General features: G+C 42.8%; 1 protein-coding gene across 8 annotated transcripts in view; it reads right to left on the reverse strand.

The window, feature by feature from the left end:
• LOC127450223 (butyrophilin subfamily 2 member A2-like) overlaps positions 1-21725 on the reverse strand; it is a 145373-nt gene that overhangs the window by 118890 nt on the left and 4758 nt on the right. For all 8 annotated transcript variants that reach the window (XR_007898933.1, XR_007898932.1, XM_051714129.1 and 5 more), the window contains exons 3-4: positions 16394-16744; positions 15969-16241 (exon numbers count right to left, since the gene is read on the reverse strand). Coding sequence is in view for 6 of the 8 variants with exons in the window: in XM_051714129.1 (XP_051570089.1) it covers positions 15969-16241; positions 16394-16744 (624 nt within the window). In the remaining 2 variants the exon portion in view is untranslated. The remainder of the gene's footprint in view (positions 1-15968; positions 16242-16393; positions 16745-21725) is intronic.

The raw sequence follows: 21725 nt of genomic DNA on the forward strand, positions 1-21725 counted from the left end.
TCACTACCCTCGATGGCGGGGCGGCCAGGGGCTATACGGCGATTCCCCTGGTGGATAAGGCACTCGCGGTGCACTTATGCCCGCAGAGCGCCGCCACCTGCCGTGGATGCACTAAGCTCCCGTCCAAGCCCTGTAGGCTCATGTCATCCCTGACGGCTAAGGCCTACAGTGCTGCTGGAGGAGCCGCCTCCGCCCTGCACGCCATGGCTCTCCTGCAGGTCCACCAAGCCAAGGCACTGAAAGAACTGCACGAGGGTAGTTCCACCCCACATTTGATGCAGGAACTGCGCTCGGCGACCGACCTCGCCCTCCGGGTGACGAAGGTGACGGCGCGGTCTCTCGGGCGGACGATGGCCACACTAGTGGTCCAGGAGCACCACCTGTGGCTCAACCTGGTCGAGATGGGCGAGGCCGACAAGACACGGTTCCTTGCTGCCCCCATTTCCCAGGCGGGCCTATTCGGCGACACCGTTGAGGACTTTGCCCAGCAGTTCTCGACGGTAAAGCAGCAGACGGAAGCAATCCGGCACATCCTGCCCGGCGTGGCTCAAGATCCCGCACCCCATCTGCTCGTCGCCAAGCGTGGAGCCCACCGCAGGAAACCGACGCCACCCGTCTCACAGCCAGCGCCGAAGAACCCACGGATGTCCTCGAAGTGCCCCTGAGACGGGCAACCCAGGGACGAGGGAACCTACTCACGTGGAGCTGGTAGAAAGACCACTCCATCCCCCGGTGGAGGGCCGGGTGGAAAATCTTTTGTTGCCTTTTTTTTTATTTTGCCACACGCCCAAGTGGCTGTGGTACCCAAAAGTTCAGCAAAAGAGCGGCTTCCTTCCTCCCTGGGTCACATACCCAGTGTGTACGGTCGTCACCACGACTACCATCCACGGGCTTTTTCTTGCAGGATTGGGGCTCCAGCGGTGCCCTTTCCACCTCTGAACGCCCAGCTGTGGCACACAGCCACCCCCGATGTGGCAGCCTCCACGGGTTACAAGGACAGGCCTCTTCCTCCACCATCTCGGGCTGTTCCGGGGGTGGTCACAAGGAGCCAGGTAAGTGCTTCAATGTCCCTAGACTCAGCACGGCCACGACGTGCTGTGGCACCTCACGCTCCGCCCCGCCGCGAGGCCCCACCTGCCGGTACGTCCGATGACATTGTCCCCTTGGTCCCCCTCGCGTGGAATTTGGACGCATGGCTTGCGCTTTCCAATCCATCGCGGTGGCTGGTCCGGACCGTCCGACTCGGCTACGCGATTCAGTTCGCCAGGCACCCGCCCAGGTTCAGCGGGCACCCTCTGGCACCCACGCCCAGACCTCTGGAATCTCCATGTCTGGTCCCTGGATGGGGAGTTGGATCAGTGCTTTCCTTCCTGCAGGAGAGGCTGGAAGGGAGGCTGTCCCCTTCCACCTTGAAGGTGTACGTTGCTGCCATAGCAGCACACCACGACGCAGTTGACGGTAAGTCCTTAGGGAAGCACGACCTGATCATCAGGTTCCTAAGAGGCGCCAGGAGACTGAATCCCTCCAGACCGTGCCTCGTTCCCTCATGGGATCTCTCCGTAGTTCTTCAGGGTCTACAGAGAGCCCCCTTTGAGCCATTGCAGTCAGCCGAGCTTAAGTCACTCTCCTTGAAGACTGCCCTCCTGACTGCGCTTACTTCCATCAAGAGAGTAGGTGACCTGCAAGCGTTCTCTGTCAGCGAAACGTGCCTGGAATTCGGTCCGGGCTATTCTCACGTGATCCTGAGACCCCGACCGGGCTATGTGCCCAAGGTTCCCACCACCCCTTTCAGGGACCAGGTGGTGAACCTGCAAGTGCTGCCCCAGGAGGAGACAGACCCAGCTCTGTCGTTGCTGTGTCCGGTGCACGCTTTACGCATCTATTTGGATCGCACGCAGAGCTTTAGAGTCTCTGATCAGCTCTTTGTCTGCTTTGGTGCACAGCGGAAAGGAAGCACTGTCTCCAAGCAGAGGATCGCCCACTGGCTCGTTGACGCCATAACTATGGCATATCTCGCCCAAAACATGCCGCCCCCGGTAGGGCTATGAGCCCATTCTACCCGTGGTGTAGTGGCTTCTTGGGCCCTGGCCAGAGGTGCCTCTCTAACAGACATTTGCAGAGCAGCGGGCTGGGCAACACCCAACACCTTTGCAAGGTTCTACAACCTCCGGGTGGAACCGGTTTCGTCCCAGGTAGTGGCATGCAACACAAACGGATAAGCCCGGGATAGCTGGCCAGGTGTATCGCTTGCACATAGCACCTTCCACCTCCTTTTTGCACCATTAATTCCCAGTAGTGTTCACAAAATTTGTTCCCTGGTTGACTTCCTCCGAGCCCTGTGGCAGTCGAGTTGTCGGAGAGACTCGCTGCCAGCCCAGTACACACGCTAACTAAGAGCCCTATTCTGGGGTAGGTGCTCCGCATGAGGCGGTTCCCTGTAAGACTAACCCCATGCGATCTATATCTTCCGCTAGTTCATTTCCCTGCTGGCAAACTGCGTCTTCCTTGGGCAGAGCCCCTCTGCCCCAGTCTCCATGTTTGTAGTAACTCCTCCCCCATTGGGCAGGATCTACCTTGAAGGCTCTCCACATGGTTGGAAAGACCATGTGATGTATTCTTCCACTTAAATATCCCCCCCTCTCTTGGGGTGAGGTGTGGTCTCCGCGGTGTCCTCCCCTTGGGAGGGACACCCCCGACTAGACCTGGCGGCCCAGTCGGATAATCCCCCTTCTTTTTTAGGGAGTGGAAAAAGAGAAGGGGAAAAGAGGCCATGACTGGGTTAAGCCTGTCTCTATCTTTGGGTAGTCGACTTGTCCCCAAAAAGGGCCGTTCGACACTCATAACTGTGTTGGGCGAGGTTACGTGTCGACCTGGTGTGCTGGCTATGAGGCACACAGCAAGTCTGCCCACGACACACCGCCAGTTCACGTAAAACACAGTTCAGCCTTGTGGCGTTTTGTATAGGGACCCCTAGTGTCACTACATCTACACCAACGTCGAGTGAGTGACAGATAGGGAACGTCATGGTTACTAGTGTAACCTCCGTTCCCTGATGGAGGGAACGAGACGTTGGTCCCTCCTGCCACAACGCTGAACTACCCGCTGAAATTGCCGGACCTTATATCGGCTCCTCAGCATAAAACCTGAATGAGTGGTTGCATACCAGCTCCTTTTATTCCCGTATGTCCGGGGGAGTGGCATGCAAATACCACTCGCCAATTTTCATTGGCCTTTTATCAAAGACCAGAGGTGTCTCGGGCTCCCAAGAGTGACCCCTAGTGTCACTACATCGACACAAACATCTCGTTCCCTCCATCAGGGAACGGAGGTTACACCAGTAACCATGACTTTTCTAATTAAAACACTTTAAACGGCACACTTTGACCTCTGAGACATTAACGTGATATCATTGAAAGCTGCACAATTGATTATATTGATACTGACAGCACAGTATGATGTTGCACGGGTTTAATCAAAGTGATGGCGCTCTCTTTCACCATTGTGATCAGTTTGATTGACCCGGATGCGCGTGCTCGCTTGCTCAGTGACGTTTAACGGAGACTTGCATGTGGTAAAAACAAACGGTTTTGCAAAATATGCAGAAATACGCACCTGATTTTGAATTCATAACATGTATACATTATAAAACATAAAATAGCAGTGAAATGTAAGTCATATGCTCATGTGGTGGAGAGAAACAACTCTTAAGGCGTTTTTTTCACAGGATGCAGTGGGCGGCAGGCCACTTCTCGTTTGTACAGGCGTTTTCCATTCACACCAGAAGCGCGCCAGTATAAGTGCAATAATGCTCCCTACTGCTCAGATACTTTCTCTGAGGCGATTACTGTAAATATGGTATTAGTTTTCATGTAAGTTATTGCACATAAATAAAATGGCACTTATTTCTCCAAAAGGCTGTTTTCCTATTTATGTCTCAATAAACACTCAAAGAAACGTTATACAGCACAGGAAATTCAGCAACAGCAAGTTTATTCTTCCTCATTTTGTGTTAGACCACATAAAAGTGAATAAATTCAGCTCTGATTGGTCAGTGACAAGCGACAGCCGCTGAGAGATAAAATATTTGTATACTGCACGGTGTGCGCCGCAAGCAGACGTGCACAACAAAGCAGCAGGATTCTCATGAACAAGCTTGGAAAGCGTCGGCGCTTCGACTGTCGCCTCCGTTTTACTGCCTGTCGCATCTCTCTCACTGAAAATAAATAGGTGACCACATGCAGTGTAAAACTGCCTTTAAGCGCATCAAATGGCACAATAAGTCTTTCAACGCACCCGATGCAGAAACCGCTCCACATTAAACTGTTTGATTATTATTATGATCTTCTTTGAATATAGATAAATGGCTCTCATGCACTGCATAGTTTGGGTTGTGTTTTTTCTGCTTCAGCTTCTCTCCATAGTTTTTCAAACGAGTTTCATGCAACACATTTTCAACCGGGCTGTAAAGTGACGTCACTGACGGAGCTTCTCCAGGCTTACCGCAAATATCCAACTAATCTAAATTTGTTGTCGATGATTTCCATTATCGATAATAATCGATTTTATCGATTAGTTGTTGCAGCCCTAAACATAGTCCCTTTTATTACATATGATACACAGTGTGTGTAAATTAAATATTGTGCAGGTAAAATAAATAATAAAAATTAAAATCGATAACGAACTTGTAACATTATAAAGCCATATAATCAAATTAAGATCATTTTGAAATATTTGTTTTGTTAACAGAGTACATCCAACAACAGAATAAATGAATGATTATTTAATTATATGGGAAGTTGTCAAAATTGGGCTACATCCAGTTGGTTTAAAGTCAAACATACAGTTACATCAATGTTTGTTTTCTCTAGCAGTGCTTTTCATGCTGAATTCAAACACCTCTGTCTTAAACTTTGATTCATTTCTTTTTTAATTCAATCATCCAAATGAGATCATAATATTTTTATTATAGCTGTTGGTTAAGTTTCAACTGAATGATGGTGGATTTTAACTGAAAGGTTAAACTGTTCTTAACACCTGTGTATTTGTCATAAATGTCAGGTCGGAGCATTTGGAAAGTTGTTACAGCAATATCGGGGTAAGATGTCATTGATTTCTCATATATGCACAATTATTTGTTGCTGTTTTACATGTGTCAATTTAAATAATTTATTAATAAAAAAAAATGTCATGGCCAATACAATGGTTTGATGTACAGTATTTAAATTATGGAAAATATTTGTTTACTTTAAGTCAGCATCATGTGTTTTCATTGTGGCAAGTTCCCCATCAACAACATGCTCAGCTATGGGCCATGTTGACACAAAAGTTCAAGGTGGGTAAACCTTGTAGATAAAGTCACTGCAGTAAAAACTGTTACAACTAGCCCTGCTCTCCCCTATTTACTCAAATTCATTACATGTAATATGTGAAAACATACAAGAATTTTACCTCTGTGTTTATGAATAATAGCTGCAATCAGTATTACAACGATCACACTGAACACAACTGCAACTGAAGTCCAGATGACTGACATCCTCCATGAATTAAACGTTTTACCTGGAAAACAAAAACTGTGATTCAGTACTTTAAGCACTTTGTCCAGTCAAAAATATAAAAAATAATGGGTAAAATGTGTTTAATATAATGATCTAAACTGACAGGACAGGTATAAATTTACTCAGTAGCACCCAAGGAATCTAAAGAGAGCAAAATTTTAACTTCATCTCATGAATTTCCCCCCCAAAAATAAAAAAACATTTAAAAAACTTTTTTTATGCTTTCCCCAACCACTGTGATGCTGTCCAAACACTGTTCATGTTAACTCAGGGCTCATAATAACACTTAACAGGTTTTAAATCAATACACTAAATGAGTACAATACATTATTTAAGGAATATCTGATGGGCAGTATGGCTGACGTTGGAACACTGAATATCCTTCAAATCTGTATGAGCCAATGAATCTAAAAGACACCAGACTCAAGCACTGGCATAGCCGCGGGTGGGGCTGGGTGGGCTGGTGCCACCCCTTTGGCATTCAGGTCCACCCAGTTATTGTTGTATGCCCCTGTTCCACCAATTGTCAAAAGCTCACTGGCCTTGAACAAGGATCTGCTCATGTCAGAGTTTGTTGGGTGAGGTAATGTCAGCACCAAAGCTTTCAAAACAACAGCAGCTCAAAAAACAAAACAAGACTGCTCTCATTATAACTATATAAACTATTTATACTGTGAAACATGATGTGCCGATGATACACATGTTCATTTGACGGGCATCCCGTATTGTGCAGCTCTATAACCACTTTATTTTCTTAATTTTATAGAATATTTGTAACAAATGTCATGAATGAGAATTGATTGCTATGACTTTATTAATTATAGGCCTATATATTTAAATTATTTCTAACTTCTTAATCAAAACTAGATCGAGCTGACATACGATGCTGAATTAAATAACTTTTGATGTTAAAATGCTCTAAAAAAAATTATAAGACTCTAGTTTCCATCCACTTTATTTTCTAAGATAAAAAATGTTTTACTTTCAAAAAATAATATGTATGAATTGATTATGAATTTTATTCATTTTAACTATTTTGTTGCATCAAAAGCTGCTCAGGATGGCACAAATAAGCAGTGTTGGGTAAGTTACTCTAAAAAAGCAATTAATTACTAACTACTAATTACATCTTCTACAGTGTAATTAGATTACTGTACTAATTACTCTGTCTGAAAAGTAATTGCATTACTTAATTACTTTCTAAAACCCTGATCAACCTCGACCAGATGAAAAATACAAGGACAGACATGAAACTGTTCTTTTAATTCATTCAAATAAATCACATAAAATCAAATACATTATTCATGAACTGGCCAAAGAATTTAAAGGGGCAGCGTTAAATTAGAAAACATACATTTTAACATTAGATGTTAAACTTCGATTTTAAATTCACTTTTGTTTTATATAGAATTGTTCTAGAGTCTGTAAAGTATTTATCTCAATTACATCAGAAGTAACTGTAATTAAATTACTGAACAATTCAGAGTAATCTCTTCACTTTTTTCAAGGAAAAAGTAATTTAATTATAGTAATTAATTACTTAGTAATGCATTACAGCCAACACTGCAAATAAGCTACACTGAAATAAATCATTTTGGATGATAAAATATTTTCTCAAAACTCCTAATACTTTTAAACTCCAGCCTCGAAAATTATGTTATTTCCAAATATCATATATTGTAATGAAGTATATTTGTCATGATTTAGGGAAACACTCACAGGTGTAGATAGGTCAGAATATTTATATACTATACTTACTAACAAAATGCAATCCTCTTGGGAGATAAAAAGTGTTTGTACGAGCATGAGAAAGAGACTAAATGTAAGTAAAATATTTATTTAAAAAATCTAATGAATAGATGTAAAAAAAAAAAAAAAAAAAAAAAAAAAATCAGCATAATATCACGTGAAAAGCCACAGTTGATGCCTGGGTTAAAACTGACCCGGGAACGCAAAAGGTGTAACCATTTTTTGTTTTTAAATGGTTATATTTCTATATTTCTATATATTTTGTATTTATTTTTTTGATCAAATCTAGACAGGCCCCATTTCCAGCAGCCATCCTTCCAACATCTTATCCTTGAGTAATCATGCTAAATTGCACATTTGGTACTAGAAAATCACTTACCATTATATCAAACACAGTTGAAAGCTATTTGGTTCATTAAATGAAGCTTAACATTGTCTTTGTGTTTGTTTTTGAGTTGCCACAGTATGCAATAGACTGGCATGTTTTAAGGTCAATATTAGGACAAAAATGGCCAAAAAGAAACAGCTTTCTCTAGAAACTCATCAGTCAATCATTGTTTTGAGGAATGAAGGCTATACAGTGCTTGAAATTGCCAAAAAACTGAAGATTTCATCCAAAGGTGTACACTACTGTCTTCAAAGACAAAGGACAACTGGCTCTAACAAGGACAGAAAGAGATGTGGAAGGCCAGATGTACAACTAAACAAGAGGATAAGTACATCAGAGTCTCTTGTTTGAGAAATAGATGCCTCACATGTCCTCAGCTGACAGCTTCATTGAATTCTACCCGCTCAACACCAGTTTCATGTACAACAGTAAAGAGAAGACTCAGGGGCGCAGGCCTTATAGGAAGAATTGCAAAGAAAAAGCCACTTTTGAAACAGAAAAACAAAAAGAAAAGGTTAGAGTGGGCAAAGACACACAGTCATTGGACAACAGATATTTGGAAAAGAGTGTTATGGATCTTAACCCCATTGAGCTTTTGTGGGATCAGCTAGACTGTAAGGTGCGTGAGAAGTGCCCGACAAGACAGCCACATCTATGGCAAGTGCTACAGGAAGTGTGGGGTGAAATGTCACCTGTGTATCTGGACAAACTGACAGCTAGAATGTCAAGGATCTGCAAAGCTGTCATTGCTGCACGTGGAGAATTTTTTGATGAGAACTCTTTCAAGTAGTTTAAGAAGTTCTGAAATTTTTTTCAAATTGTAATAGTAATTTTTCTTGTTATTTATGTCCTGACTATACATTGTGATCAGCAGGGTTGGGGAGTTACAGAATACATGTAATGGGATTACGTATTTAAAATACTAAATATAAGTAACTGTATTCCACTACAGTTACAGTTTAAATCATTGGTATTTAGAATACAGTTACATTCAAAAAGTATTTTGATTACTGAAGAGATTACTTTGCATTTTATTGTCATTTGTTTCATTTAATATTTAGTCCTTTCAGATGGAAAACATTTATACGTATAAATGATGCGATCCAAAGTGCATTTGAACAGCGGTGAAACACTTTCTTATGATGTGTTACATTCATACAAGCAGACACAGAAATAAGTTTGAAGTATGTTTGGAGCAGAAGAAATAGAAATAACCTTGTGTAAATTGTCAGCTTTACGCAAAGCAAAAATGCTATTTCTAGCCATTTTACATGCACATGTTACAAGGCATGATCATATTTCTTTATCAAGAAAAATCACGTTGGATCATAATTAATTTTTTTCTAGTAAGACCTTTGATATCAGGGCAAAAACCATATTCTTGATAATAATTTTTGTATTGTTTTCCTGTAAAAATATTTAAAAATCCTTAAAACAAGATCAATTAGATTTATCTTGTTTTAGAAACAACACTGCATAAGATATTTAGGTTTTTCAGAGAATGTATTTTTAACATGTGTATTTTGTCTTACTGTACTGGCAAAGGTTTTATAGTCAAAACAAGTGACAAAATCTACCAGTGCTGAAGAAGTAATCCAAAGTATTTATATTACGTTACTGACCTTGAGTAATCTAACGAACTACATTACAAATGACATTTTACAGCATGTATTCTGTAATCTGTAGTGGAATACATTTCAAAAGTAACCCTCCCAACTCTGGTGATCAGTTGAATGCCACTTTGGTGAATAAAAGTACCAACTTTCCATAAGAGCAAAATCTGTACATTATTCCAAACTTTTGGATGCCAGTGTGTATATATGTATTTATATATATCAGCACTGTAGTGCTCGAGATCGGTCTTGTGTCCGGCTTCCCCACTGCTCCAGCAGACCGGCCCAGGCCTCCCTCCGCCATCACTATAATGAGAGACAGGTGTTAATTACAGCTCAGATGACGAGCCTTACCGCTTTCCCTCTCCCACAGACAGACATGTGACCACGCCCCCCCCCCCCCATGCCACAGTCTCAGACAAAGCGGACTCGGGTTTTTATTTCAAGACCGGTTTAGACCACAACTGCAAGGATATCACTAAATTGCCTGTGCATTGTCTGATTTATTTATTAACATCATTACAGTGATTGGATGTAAAACTTCCTGCTTCAAATGCAAGCAATAACTTGACTCATTTCTAATTTGAAATTTTTGTTACTGTTAACGGCTGTCACCCCTTCCCACCTCCCTTCACACGCACTCCAAGAAAGTGAATGTGGGAGACAGGAAAAGAAACTGTGGCTGTCTGAGAGATGTCAGCTGTAGGAACAATATGCGTGTTAGGAATGAATTTAAACTGTCCTTATTCTGCGTCATTATTATGTAAGGAAATTTATAATGGAATTAGTCGCTTTCGACAACCATTATAAGAAAGATAAATGACAAATAATTAGATTATCTGAATAAAATTCTCCACCATTAAAATCATAATTCAACTCGTTGTATCCACTCAGAATTTCTATTGTAAGGAATTAGCTTTAATAAGGGAATTATGATTAATTCATTTATTGGAGTAATATTATTCTCATGGCTTATTGAAAATAATATCACACATATTTTAGGTATAGCTTTGAGGCAAGATCTTTTAAAATCATGTGACAAGATTATTTATCTACATATACCAGTAAAATTATCTTTGAATACAAACAAACTTTATTGCTATTCTAAACATAAAAACTAATCTAACACATACATCATGAAACAGGTTGGTGAGTAAAGTGACAGAATAATCAATACAGAGAGAATGAACGTTATGGAGTCTGTTGACAATGCTTTAAGAACCATTTATCCTTCTTTGAGTCTAAATCGATTTGCAGTTGGATTACCCAAAGTATTTAAATAATACACGAGCACTTTCAGCAAAAGTCTGGAGATGTACTTGCGTGTCATTGCGTTTCCTTGCGTTGCTTTTCCTTGCTATGGCTTGGTTCTTTGGCCCTTTGTAGAAAGTTCGTTCCGTCGATGTCTTGGACTCTGTTATGATTGTGGATAGTTATTGTCTTGATGGATGATGAGGCATGCTTTGAAGCGAGGCCTTCCGCAAGGAGGACTCGCGACTCCCGTTGGTTGTGTGAACCATAGAGCAGAGAGTGAGAGAGCTTCCTCGGAACTTCGTGTCCCGAGTTTCCTTGGACTCTACATGGCACGGAGGCTGCAAGCCACGAGGGCAAGAGCACGGAGGATGCAGAGGAAGTGAAGAGCAAGAGAGCCGAAGAAGAGAGGAGACCACCACCGAAGACTTCTTCCTTGGTAGGAAACTTTTGAGCTGAAATTGGCCGCACCCCAAATGTGTCCTGAGCCAATCAGAAGTGGTTTTTCAGAGTCACATGGTCAACTGGTCTGTCCTTTTCAATGTTGATTTACAATCCTTTGTGTGCAGGATTCTTACAAACTTCCCACTAATATTAGTGCATGTTTAATCATGAACTTTTATATCTTGGAAATGGTGCAAGAGATATGACATTCGTTGTCATCAACATTTTCTACGTTAACAAGCAAGCATTTAGTACATACTAAATATGACATACTTTCATGAATATTCTATGTGTAAGTAACAAAGCATGAAAATCCCTGATTACAAATCATACTGGTTAATTCATTGGTTTTACAACATGGATAATACATTACACATTATGAGAATATGAGAAGGTTAGTTCACTCTCCGTCTCTGTAGCGGATGTAACCCGAGCCTTCTGACGGGTGAATATCCGCAAAGCCGCAGGTCCAGACGGCATTCCGGGCGCGTCTTCAGAGCATGCGCGAACCAACTGGCTGGTGTTTTTACGGATATTTTCAACCTTTTCCTCTCTTTGTCTGTAGTCCCCACATGCTTTAAAACATCCACCATTGTGCCTGTTCCAAAGCAATCCAAGATCACTTGCTTAAATGACTGGCGTCCTGTTGCTCTGACCCCCATCATCAGCAAATGCTTTGAGAGACTAATCAGAGATTACTTCTGCTCTGTGCTGCCTCCATCACTGGACCCATTGCAGTTTGCTTACCACAACAACCGCTCCACTGATGATGCCATTGCATCTACAATACACACTGCTCTCTCCCACCTGGAAAAAAAGAACACTTATGAGAGAATGTGTTTGTAGACTACAGCTCAGCATTCAACACCATAGTGCCCTCCAAGCTTGATGAGAAACTCCGGGCTCTGGGCTTAAACAGCTTGCTGTGCAGCTGGATCCTGGACTTCCTGTCAAGCAGACGCCAGGTGGTTAGAATGGGCAGCAACATCTCCTCATCACTGACCCTCAACACTGGAGCCCCGCAGGGCTGTGTTCTCAGCCCACTCCTGTATTCCCTGTACACACATGACTGTGTGGCAACACACAGCTCCACTGCCATCATTAAGTTTGCTGATGATACGATGGTGGTAGGTCTGATCACTGACAATGATGAAACAGCCTACAGAGAGGAGGTGCACACTCTGACACACTGGTGTCAGGAGCACAACATTTCCCTCAACGTCAGTAAGACAAATGAGCTTGTGGTGGACTTCAGGAGAAGAGATAGAGAACACAGTCCCATCACCATCAATGGAGCACCAGTGGAGAGAGTCAGCAGCTTCAAGTTCCTGGGTGTCCACATCACTGAGGAACTCACATGGTCCATCCACACTGAAGCTGTTGTGAAGAAGGCTCATCAGCGCCTCTTCTTCCTGAGACGGCTGAGGAAGTTTGGAATGAACCGCCACATCCTCACACGGTTCTACACCTGCACTGTAGAGAGCATCCTGACTGGCTGCATCTCCACCTGGTACGGCAATATATAGCACCGCCCACAACCGCAAAGCACTGCAAAGGGTGGTGCGAACTGCCAGACATATCATCGGAGGTGTGCTTCCCTCCCTCCAGGACATATATACCAGGTGGTGTGTGAAATAAGCTCGGAGGATCATCAGAGACTCCAGCCACCCGGGCCATGAGCTGTTCTCACTGCTACCATCAGGCAGGCGGTATCGCAGCATCAGGACCCGCACCAGCTGACTTCATGATAGCTTCTTCCCCCAAACAATCAGACTTTTGAACTCTTGATCTCCCACGATCCAAATATATCAGCACTGCACTTTATTACTCTTACTCTTATATCTCACAGTTATAAAAGTGATCACAGGTCATAAAGTCATTTTCAGAATTATCTAGCAAGGTTAGGTATTGTGTACATTTTGGGTCCAAATGCATTCTGTACATTTTAGAGGGTTAAATCACAAGTTCTGGTACTTTGTGTGAAATGTTCATGATTCCTTTTTAGCTGCTGTTTGCAGAATAATTATCACAATGTCTTGTGATCTGATGAGTCTAGTTTAAGTGTAGCAAATTGGTTTAAAATGAAGGACAAAAACAGAGTGTGTTTTAAGCCTTTCCCGGGGTTTCCAGGGAATGTGTTCTCTGTCATTTATTGCCCGTAACCTCTGCCGTTAGGGTCTCTTTGCAGAGATGGTCTTGATGGCAGTGTCAGGCAATAACCATTAAATGTGGGGGTATTTCCTCAGAAGCATGAAGTTCTCAAGTCATGTGCTATCTGGACAAGTCCCTTTTGTTCGTATTATTGGACAGATGTGAGCTTCAGCTAGACTTCTTGGCACCTAGTCAAGCAGAATCTTTTAATTTATGACACTGAGGAATTCCAGGATTAAAAGTTTGGGTTTTCTAAATTCAAGTCATATTGCAGCAATTGTTCGCTCTTCTGCATCTAATATCCTACACAGCCAAATCTTCTGTAATACAATTTGGCTACCTAAATCAGTGTTTTCCAACCACTGTGCCCACTAGTGTGCCGTGAAAGATTGTCAGGTGTGCTGTGTAAAATTATACAATTCTTCAAAATAAATAAATACAGATTTTTCCACTATTTTATTGAAGGCATAGAGACAGTAGAAGAGTTTGAAGTTGCCAATTCAGTATATTTTCCATTACAAAGTATTTTATGCAACCAGTTTAAACATTTTGTCCATCATAACATTATTGCTCTAACAAACTCTAGTCTGTTGTCAAACGCAACTCCTCACATGCCCACAAAATGATGCTTCATCATCACACCTGACTAAAAACATTCAATCTGTGAACCAAATGAATAGAATAGAATACAACAGGTGTATTGTTTTAATCAAAGACTAAAAGCTGTTTATTTTTGCACAGCATAGAGTTACAGATGTTATGAACAGATGTGGCTTACTTGTTGCATTTCTCTCATGAAACATAAAAAGGATATGAGAAACTGTTACATACAATTACTAAAAGCAAATTCGCCTGTTCAAAAACACTGTGATACGATGTGTAGATTCTGAGGTACTGTAATCTTCATGGAGTGCATTCAACATCTGAACCGGTGAATGGAGGCCGGGCGGCTGCTCTCGGGTCCTTAGTGCCTTCCGGATTCAACCTCTGTCAGTGTGACTTATGTGGGGTTTTTTTGTTTGTTTTTTTTGTCTCTAACAACAACGCGATTTTGACCCGGTGCGGCTTTATTTCTGGAAAATACAGTAAATAAATAAATAATAAATGTATTTGCTGTGCCCTTGCCAGAATTCATTTACAAGAACAAATCTACAAATTGTAAAAGACACAAATTTGTAGGTTTTTCATTATCCAATTAGTGCTCTTGGCATCTGCGACCTCATTATACTGTGTACCTATGTTACTTGCGTTTTTTGCATAGCTGAATTTCAAACATTACGAGTTAACGTTACTAAGACAGACAGAAAACATGGACAAGTTCTTGAAAAGGGAAACTATTGACGATGGTTATGTGGGATAGTGGTGTGCCATGGGATTTTTTAATCGTGAAAAGTGTGCCGTGGCAGAAAATGTTTTGTGAAACACTGACCTAAACCACAAAGAGTTAATCTGAACAAAAAAGCATCCAAAAGAAAACACACAGCAGTATGTAAATTCTGCAATGCAAAGCTTACAGAGATGGCTGGGACCATGTCAAACTTTTATCAGCACTTAGAAAGGAAGCATAAAAAATGAAAGCTAAGTGTAAGTGATGCTAGCAAAGCTAGCTAGCTTTTTTGCCCTTACTAATCATGCAGTAGTACACTGAAGTACTGTATTGTTTAAAAATGAACATGAACTTGTTTTCTTTTCATTATTTGAGGTCTGAAAACATCTTCTGCAAATAAATGCTCTAAATGACAATATTTTTATTTGGAATTTGGAAGAAATGTTGTCAGTACTTTATAGAATAAAACAAAAATTTTGATTTTACTCAAACTCATACCTATAAATAGTAAATCCAGAGAAACTGATCATTTGGAGTGGTCTCTTAATTTTTTCCAGAGCTGTATATACACTATATGGCCAAAAGTTTGTGGACACCCCCTTCTAATTAACGAATTTGGTTACTCTGTTAAATCCAGTAAAGAAAATCTTAATGTTTCTTTATGTAATGGCTTGGGGTTTGTGTGCTTCCAAATTTGTGGCAACTGTTTGGGGATAGCCCTTTTCTGTTCCAGCATGACAGTGCCCCTGTGAACAAAGTGAGGTCCATAAAGAAATGGTTTACTGTGTCTGGCGTGGAAGAAATTGACTGGCCTGCACAAAGCCCAGACCTGAACCCCACTGATCACTTTTGGGGTGAACTGGAACAGCAACTGTAAGTCAGGCCCCATTTGAATGTACTCAAACAGGAATATTGTTGATTTATCTTTTAATATTAGTAAATGTCCTAAAAACGCCCATGGAAACAATTAGCGAAAAGTTAAAGTTTTAGATAAATAAATACGTTTACAGATCTCATACAACTGATAATTTCTCTTGGGCCACCCACTCAGAAGTTTCTGCCAATGCTACTGGACTCAAGGCCAAATTATTCAAAAGTTACAAGCATAAATAGTATTAATTTATTTATTTATTTAGATTTCATGACTAGTAGAGGTTCTGTACCCAAAATACCAATGTCTCCTCAAGGCAGGATGGCAATGACATCTCACAAGTGTGATTTCAATACACCAATCCATTGTGGCAAGTAGTTTCTGTTTGGAAGTTTCAGCATCAAATTCATTGTTGTGTGATATGCCAAATCATTTGTTTTATCAAAAATTTTTTCATAACTTTGGACCTGCATGGTTTGAGGATTGACATTAATTTGGGGATGATCTGATAAGATTGTAAGTCACTCAGTAAAATGAGCCACCACTGACTACCAGCCAGAACACAAATAGAAATATAATTCAGCCCCTGATTAAACGCAAAAGTAGTTTCAGTACTTACTTGAGGTAATAATCTCTGTCTCCAGCATATGATGTCTTATTTGGACTCTGCAGTGGTATTTGCTGTCACTATTATATACAGTGATGGTGTGTTTAACGCTGAATCTGTCTGTGTCTCTCTGTGTGTCTGTAGCTTCAGATTTCAAAGCGACTCCTTCATGGTCCAACCACACTAGTTCAGGTTCAGGGTTCCAGCCTTTGGATTCACACTGTAGATGAACCCCTCCAGAATGATCAAACCCATCTATTGTGATCAGTGGTTGAGTTCCTACAGCTACAGAGACCAAGAATGAAAAAACAGATGAAGTTGTTTTTGTTCTGTCTGTTTGTGTTAATTTGTTACTGACCAGCACCAAACAATATTATAGAACAGTATCAAATACAAAACATGTATCATAACTAAACTATCAATGCTGGTTTGCTTACCTTCAACTGTGACATTAAGAGTGATGTCATCATACCAGGATTTGGATTGAACGAAACACTTGTAAAGTCCTTCATCAGAGACTTGAACTGTTGAGAGTTTGAGTGATGCGTTTCCTTTCTGTAGTTCTTGATTGAACAGTTGTGTTCTCCCTCTGTAGGACTGACTCTGATCTGTGTTTGTGTCTTTATGATCCTCATAGAGATGCACTACTGAGTCTTGTAAATCAAGTCTAAACCACTCCACTCTCATGTCCTCAGCACTGGTGTCGGGTTTGATGATACAGGGCAGAATCACAACTTCACCAGCTACAACAAGAACAGGATCAGTGGGTCCAACTACAATATACTGTTCTGTTAGAAGAGAAATACAAACTTGTCAAAACTTGTCCTGAAGGTGTAGTGTCTCCACCTCAGCTTGTAGATGTTGTTCTTAAAGGGAAAGTTCAAACAAAAAATATGTCAAATTTGTATAATTTATTAACCATTATGTCATCCCATTTCCTTTTTGTGTAGGGTTGCCACCCGTCCTGTAAAATACGGATCGTCCCGTATTTAAAGATAAAATAATGCATCCCGTATCGAATCAATACAGGGCACGATTTGTCCTGTATTTAAGCTTGTCAGATGGCGTCACAGTGAAATCGTTCCAGATCGCTAATTTAACATTGATATAATTCAGTAGTTCGTATGTTAATGTAATCTTGTGTTGAAGCAGTAAACATATTTGGCTTGCTGTCCGTAGGAGCCCCCCCCCCTCCTCCCGGACTTTACTTATTTAGATTATGAATCTGGAGAATAGGTGGAGATGGGGTGGAGGTGGGATGTCAGGAGAGTTGTCACAGAAAGCAGGTAAGCAGCGGCTTATTTACTCCTGTTCGCGGGCTGTGATTTGTCAGATTAAAATTAACATGCTCCTCCCGAACCACTGATAAGTAACTCCATGTTGGAAAATTTGCCTACGGTGGGTAAGGGACCATCTGAAAAGTCCACACATTGTGCTAAAATGTGCTAATTCTGAGGAGGGTATGGTAAGGGACTGTCTGAAAAGTACATAATTGGTGCTAAAACTGTGTAGTTTGTTTTCTATATAAATGTTCAGTAAGATCAAACAGTGTATGAATACAATCACTGAGTCATCACTGAGTCATAAAGACAAGTATAGGTGAAGGAAAAAATAAACAAATAAAATTTAATAAATAAAAATTATTTAAAAAAAATGTAATATATATGAACCAACCAAAATGTATACATAAATAAGATAAAGAAGATAAATAATCAACAAATAAAAATAAATATATTTTAACATATAAAACATATTATTTTTTTTATTTTTTTTATAAGTCAGGGGTCAGGAAAGTTCTCATTTTAGCATATAATAAAGGATATACAATTTTTATTAATAATGCATATTAACTCTATACATTTATTGCTAAAACTGTGGAGGATGTGGTTATGGGCCAATTGCTACAACATGGGGAATTTTGTATTCCTGGGCCACACACCTAATGAACTGTTCTTGCTCAATGACGGCTTTTGATGCCCTGTCTAAAATATCTTTTCACACTTAGGGGTCTGACTCTTAGTATGGTTTGCTTGCAGCCTGTGGTTCGGTTTGCTAAAAACGTGCATTGTGAACAAAAAGCGTCCTGTGCCCTCTTGATATATCTTGTTCACATCATGCCAAACATGTTTGATCCTGACAAGTTGCCGTACACAGGAAACAACAACGTGAGTTTGGGAGAGACACGACGAGCAGCATTGTTCTGTTTCTATGGAGATGACAGAGTGAGAAACATATTAAAACTTGTAAAATCCACACAAAAGTTTTTTTCCTTCAGTGTTCTGTGCAAATGAAGATTTGAGGGTTTAACCGAACTGTCTTGGAATGCTGCATTAAAGTTGAGAAATTGTTTGCTCATGTGCTATGACACTATGACAGCCTTTGAACACAAAGATTTTGAGAAGAATATCTGAGCTCTGTAAGTCCATAAAATGCATGGCACTGCACGAATCGACCTGAGGTGTGTTCAGTACCACAGGAGAAGGCGTGGTATTGAACACACCTCAGGTCGATTCGTGCAGTGACTTGTGGATTGTGTGGAAAAAAGTCATGGGTTGTCATGGGATGTCATGATGATGAGTAAATGATGAAAGAATTTTCATTTTGGGGTGAACTATCCCTTTAAATTGAAAAAAATGAACAAATATTTAAACATGAAGTCTAAATGTTTTAGCATATAAAGCATTTATTTTTGGTTTGCGTTCTGCAAGTAGTTAATAGTGAGGCAAAATTATGTGTAAATATTTCTGATTAGGTTAGCATAATTATTGTCAGTCATTAGCATGCAGCGGTAAACAGCAGCTCCTTTGGCATGGATAGATGACATTAAAGTGCGTTCCAAATAACGTCCTGGTTACTTGCATAACCTCCGGTCCCTGATGGAGGGAACGAGACGTTGTGTCGATGTAGTGACACTAGGGGTCACTCTTGGGAGCCCGAGACACCTCTGGTCTTTGATAAAAGGCCAATGAAAATTGGCGAGTGGTATTTGTATGCCACTCCCCCAGACATACGGGTATAAAAGGAGCTGGTATGCAACCACTCATTCAGGTTTTATGCTGAGGTGCCGAGACAAGGTCCGGCCATTTCAGCAGGTAGTTCAGCATTGTGGCAGGAGGGACACAACGTCTCATTCCCTCCATCAGGGAACGGAGGTTACGCAAGTAACCAGGACGTTCCCTATCTGTCACTCACTCGATGTTGTGTCGATGTAGTGACACTAGGGGTCCCTATACAAAACGCCGCAACTGGCTGGACTGTGTTACGTGAACTGGCGGTGTGTGATGGGCAGACCACTGTGTGCCTCGTAGCCAGCGCACCAGACCGACACGTTACCTCCCCCAACATAGTTATGAGTGTCAAATGGCCCTTTGGGGACAAGTTGACTACCCAAAGATAGAGACAGACTAAACCAGTTGTGGCCTCTTTTCCCCTTCTTTTTTTCCACTCCCTAAAAAAGAAGGGGGATTATCCGACTGGGCCGCCAGGTCTAGTCAGGGGGTGTCCCTCCCAAAGGGAGGACACCACGGAGACCACACCTCTCCCACAGAGAGGAGGAGATATTTAAGTGGAAAATATGTCACCTTGCCGACCATGTGGAGAGTCTCATGGTAGATCCTACCCAACGGGGGAGGAGTTGCTACAAACATGGAGACTGTGGCAGAGGGGGCTCTGCCCAAGGAAGACGCAGTTTGCCAACAGGAAAACGAATCAGCGGAAGATATACATCGCATGGGGTTCCCTAACAAGGAACCACCACATGCGGAGCACCTACCCCAGAACAGGGCTCTTAGTTAGCATGTGTACTGGGCTGGCAGTGAGTCTCTCCGAAAACTTGACTGCCACAGGGCTCAGAGGAAGTCAACTAGGGAACATAGTTTGTGAACACTACTGGGAATTAATGGCACACATCTTCAGCTCAGAGGAGGTGAAAGGCGCTATGTGCAATTGATACACACGGCCAGCTATCCCGGGCTTATCCGCTTGTATTGTGTGCCACTACCTGGGATGAAACCGGTTCCACTCGGAGGTTGTAGAACCTTGCAAAGGTGTTGGGTGTTGCCCAGCCTGCTGCTCTGTAAATGTCTGTTAGAGAGGCATCCCTGGCCAGGGCCCAGGAGGCCGCTACACCTCTGGTAGAATGGGCTCGTAGCCCTACTGGGAGCAGCACGTCCTGGGCATGATATGCCATAGCTATGACGTCAATGAGCCAGTGGGTGATCCTCTGCTTGGAGACAGCACTTCCTTTCCGCTGTGCAGCAAAGCAGACAAAGAGCTGCTCAGAGATCCTAAAGCTCTGCGTGCGATCCAAATAGATGCGTAAAGCGCGCACCGGACATAACAACAACAGGGCTGGGTCTGCCTCCTCCTGGGGCAGCGCTCGCAGGTTCACCATAGCCTGGTCGGGGTCTCAGGATCACGTGAGAGTAGCCAAGACAGAACTCCAGGCACGTTTCGCTGACAGAGAATGCTTGCAAGTCTCCTACCCTCTTAATGGAATTGAGTGCAGTCAGGAGGGCAGTCTTCAAGGAGAGTGCCTTAAGCTCAGCTGACTGCAAAGGCTCAAAGGTGGCTTTCTGTAGACCCTGAAGGACTACAGAGAGGTCCCATGAGGGAACGAGGTGCGGTCTGGAGGGATTCAGCCTCCTGGCGCCTCTCAGGAACCTGATGATCAAGTTGTGCTTCCCTAAGGACTTACTGTCCACTGTGTTGTGGTGTGCTGCTATAGCAGCTACGTACACCTTCAAGGTGGAAGGGGACAGCCGCCCTTCCAACCTCTCCTGCAGGAAGGAAAGCACCGATCCGACTGCGCATCTCTTGGGGTCTTCCCGTCGGGAAGAACACCACTTAGCTAACAGACGCCACTTAAAGGTATACAGGCACCTCGTAGAGGGGGCCCTAGCCTAAGTGATCGTGTCTACCACCGTGGGTGTTAGACCACTTAGGTCTTCCATGTCCTGTCCAGGTCACGGGTGCCAGTTGATGCCCCATCCCTGAGAAAGAAGGTCCTTCCTCAGGGGAATTCACCGGGGGGTGGGGGGCTGTCGTGAGGAGCGTGAGGTCCGAGAACCATGTCTGGGTGGGCCAGTATGGTGCTCCTGCTCCTCGTACTCCCAGACCTTGCACAGAGTCTGTGCAAGTAGGCTCACTGGGGGATACGCGCATTTGCGTAGGCCAGGAGGCCAGCTGTGTGCCAGCACATCTATGCTGAGGGATGTCTTGGTCAGGGTGTACCAGAGCGGGCAGTGGGAGGATTCTTGGGAGGCAAACAGGTCTACCTGTGCCTGTCCGAATCGACTCCAAATCAGCTGGACCACCTGAGGGTGGAGTCTCCACTCTCCCCTGAGGGTAACCTGCCGTGACAGCGTATCCGCTGTAGTGTTGAGGTCGCCTGGGATGTGAGTGGCTCGCAGTGACTTGAAGTGCTGCTGACTCTAGAGGAGGAGATGGTGGGAGAGTTGTGACAAACAACGAGACCACAGACTGCCTTGGTGGTTGACATATGCTACCGTTGCTGTGTTGTCTGTCCAAACTAACACGTGCTCGCCCTGGATCAATGGCCAGAACCTCCGCAGGGCGAGCAGAATTGTCAACAACTCGAGGCAGTTGATGTGCCAATGCAGTCGCGGGCCCATCCATAAGCCGGTGGCTGCATGCCCATTACAAACAGCACCCCAGCCCATTTTGGATGTGTCTGTCGTGACCATGACGCCCCTGGAGACCTGCTCTAGGGGAACACATGCCCGTAGAAATGAGAGGTCGGTCCAAGGG

The sequence above is a fragment of the Myxocyprinus asiaticus genome, chromosome 13 (assembly GCF_019703515.2).
Source record: "Myxocyprinus asiaticus isolate MX2 ecotype Aquarium Trade chromosome 13, UBuf_Myxa_2, whole genome shotgun sequence".
In the NCBI taxonomy this organism is placed as follows: domain Eukaryota; kingdom Metazoa; phylum Chordata; class Actinopteri; order Cypriniformes; family Catostomidae; genus Myxocyprinus; species Myxocyprinus asiaticus.